Source organism: Piliocolobus tephrosceles, chromosome 7 (assembly GCF_002776525.5).
Source record: "Piliocolobus tephrosceles isolate RC106 chromosome 7, ASM277652v3, whole genome shotgun sequence".
In the NCBI taxonomy this organism is placed as follows: Eukaryota; Metazoa; Chordata; class Mammalia; order Primates; family Cercopithecidae; genus Piliocolobus; species Piliocolobus tephrosceles.
This window is the reverse complement of record NC_045440.1, coordinates 145,923,383-145,927,926: the sequence shown is the minus strand read 5'-3', so window position 1 is coordinate 145,927,926 and position 4,544 is coordinate 145,923,383. Positions and strand designations below refer to the sequence as shown.

Genomic DNA, 4,544 nt, shown 5'->3' with positions numbered 1-4,544 from the left:
TGTTTTACAGAGAAGGAAAACTGTGGCAGAGATCACAGACAAGGCGAAGCTGAGAGGAGGCCTGGGAGCCGGCCTCAGGCTCTGCAGGGCTGGCTCTGAGCTGTGTGGCCCCAGGAAGACCCCTCCCCTCTCAAGTGCAGCGTGAGGCCAGGTTCTTGTTTCACGGGACCAGGGTTTAGAAGCACGAGGCTCACCCATCTCCAGGACCCTCTGTAAAAGGAAGCCACAGAGGCACGTGGGAGCCTGGAAGGGCCCTGCAGCACCTTCCAGAGTGTAGAGGCTCAGAGGATGTCTCTGTCTGCGCTGGGGGGCCTCAGCCCATGTGACCTTCACAGGCTCCAAAGGGCAGCCACCCACCACACCAGCCACTGCCATGGTGGCCAGGGACCCAGGCTGCTCTGCGTCCCTAACACAGGATGGCCCAAAAATCACAGACCTGGGGCACAGACCCCTTTACCCTCTCCCTGAGCGGAGTGCAGATTCTGATAACCACAGAATAGGATCCAGGCCCCAGGTAGGCTTTGGGGCTATGGAGGGAACGGGAAAGGGGGTGTGGGGTCCCTGGAAAGTCCTGGTGCTCCAAGTGACACCCCAGATCCTACATCCTGACCAGAGGGTTTTCCAAGGTCTCATTCAGGTGCACAAGGAACATCCCACTTGCCACCTGTGTCCACCCCCCACCCCCTCCAGGGCAGAAGCCGCCGTCGCCACGCTGCAGACGAGCAGGTGGGGCAGGGGCCTGAGACCCACGCTGGACACAGAGCCACTGAGCTCTGGCTGGTGGCTGTGCAGCAAGGGAAGCTTGGGTAACTCCCAGGTTACCCAAGCCTGCATTGACTAAGTTTATTTCCTGGCTTGGGATGGGTCTCAGGTTGTACCTGACGGTCCCTTGCAGACCTGCAGTTCAAGTCAAGGTTCAGATGTAGGCCCTGGGTGGGAGGGGGCATGTAGCCAGACACATAAAAACGAATCCAGACCCACTGTTGCCTTGCTGTGTGATGTTGGAGAATCACTGCCTCCCTGAGCCTCCATCTCCCACCGAGAGGGCCCATCCCTGTGGCCGGGGAAGGGTGTGCGGTTATGGTCTACGCCTGCCAGCCTTTGACCAGACACCAAGACGGCCAGCACAGCACAGGCCAGAGGGCACCCCAGGTAGAGTCCTGCAGACCGCTTTTCTCTGTGCAGCTGATACTGGGTTCCAGTCACAGCTCTGCTTCTCACGGGCCAGGCACAGCACAACCCAGGCCAGGCACAGCACAACCTCAGCCCTCTGCTCTGAGCAGTGGGCCCCGGAACCCAGCTGCCCACCTGCCTGAGGGTTGCTGGGAGCACTTCGAGGGTGCAGGGAGCCGGGCTGGCTGGGGCCAGCAGCCTGGCTGGTTCCCAGCCGCACTGGCCAGTCTGCAGGGCGCCAGGCTGACAGCTGCCCGCCACTGCCTGGGAGAAGACCAGCCTGGGAGCCAGCGCCCGGCCCCCAGGGCTCCTGCCGTGGGTGCTGATTTGCTTATCAGCCTCTGGGGCAGGGACAGAGATGGGCTGCTGCCTGCTCTGCTGAGGGTCAGGCCATGGAGGGACCAAGAAGGCACTTGCCCCGGCCCAGGGAGCCGACTGGTCAGGCTGGCAGCTCTGGAAGCAGGCAGCTCCTGGCCATTCTGTAAGGGCCTGGATCCTGGGGTGGGGGGTTCACTGGGACCCTGCAGGCCTGCAATGCAGGTGCCCCCCTCTCAGCCTCTCTACCTCCTCCGTCCTCCTGGCTCCACAGGCCTTGGCAATGTGTGTCAGGGGAACAGCTTCCCAACACGCAGCCCAGGGACAGGGACCCTCTTCTCGCCCTTCCCTGCACCTCCACGATAATGGCTTCCACTCAGTGCTTTCTGGCACTTAAGGGCTTTCTGGCAGTTTATCATTTGATTTCTGCAGGAGCCCTTAGGTCAGCTTTGTAGATAAAGAAACCAAGGTTCAGAGAGGCAGTGATTGTTCAAGGTCACACAGCAAGGCAGCAGTGGGCCTGGAATCCAGTTTTTGTGTGTCTGGCTGCATGCCCCCTCCCACCCAGGGCCTACAACATCTCAACCTTGACTGAACTGCAGGTCTGCAAGGGACTCTCAGAGGCAACCTGAGACCCATCCGAAGCCGGGAAATAAACTCAGCCAATGCAGGTTTCCTGGGAATTACCCAAGCCTCCCTTGTGCACTAGACCTCAGCCAAGGACTGGCCTTTAGCAGGACAGATGGAAGGGTGGGCCCTGACCTGAGACCCTTGTGTGCATCTTAGATACATGTCGACTTTGGAAAGGTGGCAAAGCCTCAGACCTCCCTCTTTCAACAAAATCTCTAGGATGTATCCTCTTGTACAAGATCCTGACTTACAACATCTGGAAGTTCCCCTGAAAGTCTGACTGAAATCCTTCCTGCTGCATGGGGCACCTGTTCCCATCTCTGCAAACAGGCAAGTCATTCCCTTCTCGCACACAGCCACTGCTCCCGCACGTGGGAGACCATTTGCCATCTCTCGTCTAAGCTACAGAAACTTGGAATATCTGGGTCACAGAGCGAGGTCCCCTCCTGAGCCCAGGCCTGAGGAATCTGGGTCAGTTACACCTGCTCCCCACCCCCACGGGTCCAGGGTGAGAGCAGGAGCTGGGGCAGTGACACCACCCAGGACCAGCTGAGCAGGGGCCTGACTATAGCAGGCCCCCTTCCTGCCCAAGAGGAGTGGGGACCTAGAGGGACCTGGGACCCTCAGACGGGAATCCCAGAGCAGGGCTGTGCCTTTCCCCCTAGATAGGGCCCCATGACAGGTCCAGCCACTGCCCACCCCTCTGCAGACCACCAGTGACCGCCACCATCAGGACTCCTCCCACTTGGCTCCTGCCAAGGTCGCCAAGGACCTCCATGCCAAGAAACCCAAGGGACAAGTTCCGGTTCCGTTTACTCCACCTCGGGGTCGCCCAGGTGCTCCTCAGCACCGTGCTCGCACATGTGGCCCCAGGGGCACGTTCTGGTGCATGACAGTCCCACAGGTGCCCACAGCTGCACACTAAGGCAGGGCGCACAGCCAGGACGCCCGTGCGTGAATGAATGGGGAAGGCATGGCCAGCCCAGCATCGCTCACCTGGAGCCTTGGGTTCCCCTTCACCTCACCCACCTCCCTGCAGCTGCCCACCAGCGAATCCCACCAGCCTTTGTCTGAAAATGCATGCAGAGCCCCACAGTACCCACCCTCCACGGCCACCACCGGTGCCTCTGGCTACTGTGGCTGCTGCCCCTTGCCCTTCTTCGCCTGGCTTCCCAGGGTGCCAGTCATTTGAAATAGGTCAGGCCACATGGCCCTCTGCTTAGAGCCCTCCAGCGGCTCCCTCTTTACCCAGAACAAAGGCCACGTGCTTGCAGGGCCCACAGGGACTGGCCCCAACCTCCCCACTCTCCCCTCCACCACAGTCCCGTCAGTAACCTCGGCTCCCAGCAGACCCCTCCAAACCCAGTAATGGCTGCAGCTCCCAGGCAGCCCCCAATCCAGTGTGGATCCCCACCTTACATCGCCCTCAGCCCGAGTGCAGGGCCACAACCTTGTCCCCATGTCCTAGGGGAGGGTAGCTCAGAGAAGGCCTCCCCAGCTAGCTAGTGGGGAAGGGCCTGGGCCCAGCCCTGCTCGGGCAGCCCCCACAGGCACCTCCCCTGAGCCCGAGACAGGTAGGAGGCCTTGGGAGAGCCCACCGTGGCTCCTGTGCTCTTGGGGCCCCTGCCCTGCACCCCCCGCAAGCGCCTAGATGATGCTTGTCCAGCCCGGCAGGGGGCCCAGCAGCCAGGTCTATTCTCACCCCCGGAGCTCAGCTGCCTCTCCTGTGAAGTGTGCCCAGATCCTCACCCCACACCTGTCCATGGGATGGCAGAGGCACAGTGCCCGCACAGGGCCTACTCATTCACAGGACACCAGGGGACAGTGAGCCCACCTACCCACCCACCCACCAAGCCAGAGCCTTCACTGCATTCACGATGCCTCCTGCCGGCCCACGAAGCAGGTGCTATTATGGGACTGTGCGCTGTCGGGGTCCCCTTGGATTTGATGGGCTAATTCACACTCTAGTGTGAATGACTCACAGGGTGTCCTCCCACACAACAGAAAGAAGCCAGGAGTGGGCACAGCACACTGCAGTGGGGGAGTTCAGGCGCTAGGCAGGGAGTGGAAATGGTGTCTCTGCAGGCAGGGTCTTCGGCTTCTAGGCCTGGCCTCAGGAGTCTTAATGGCCTGGCCTCCCCAGTGCCCCTTAAACCAACACGTGGCTTGGTTACACCTGGGTACAAGCCCCTTAGTCATGCTTCATCCATCGGGAGTGCCTGCCTCCCACCTCTGCTCATTGACTTCTCGGCCATAGATCAAGACTGGCATTGTGTCCTCCTCCAGGAAGTCTACCTGGATAACCAGACTTCCCCGCTTCCCTTCCATGAGCTCCTGGGCGTTGCTCCTGACCCTCAGCCAGACCCTTCCCTACTGCTGTGCTGGGCTCCCCTCCCTGTGTTCTACCTCACCCAGGAGCCACAGCC

The 4,544-nt window shown here is 60.8% G+C and overlaps 2 protein-coding genes across 2 annotated transcripts in view; both read right to left on the bottom strand.

Annotated features, from left to right (window-relative positions):
• Positions 1-2,981, bottom strand: part of LOC113224880 (adhesion G protein-coupled receptor B1) — a 42,779-nt gene extending 39,798 nt beyond the window's left edge. Inside the window, exon 1 of the mRNA XM_031935837.1 lies at positions 2,935-2,981. Within this exon, the coding sequence (XP_031791697.1) occupies positions 2,935-2,981 (47 nt within the window). The remainder of the gene's footprint in view (positions 1-2,934) is intronic.
• Positions 2,982-3,544: 563 nt separating this feature from the next.
• The window catches only part of LOC111553376 (adhesion G protein-coupled receptor B1), a 61,892-nt gene continuing 60,892 nt past the window's right edge, over positions 3,545-4,544 (bottom strand). The window contains exon 18 of the mRNA XM_026454560.1: positions 3,545-3,582. Coding sequence (XP_026310345.1) covers positions 3,545-3,582 — 38 coding nt within the window. The remainder of the gene's footprint in view (positions 3,583-4,544) is intronic.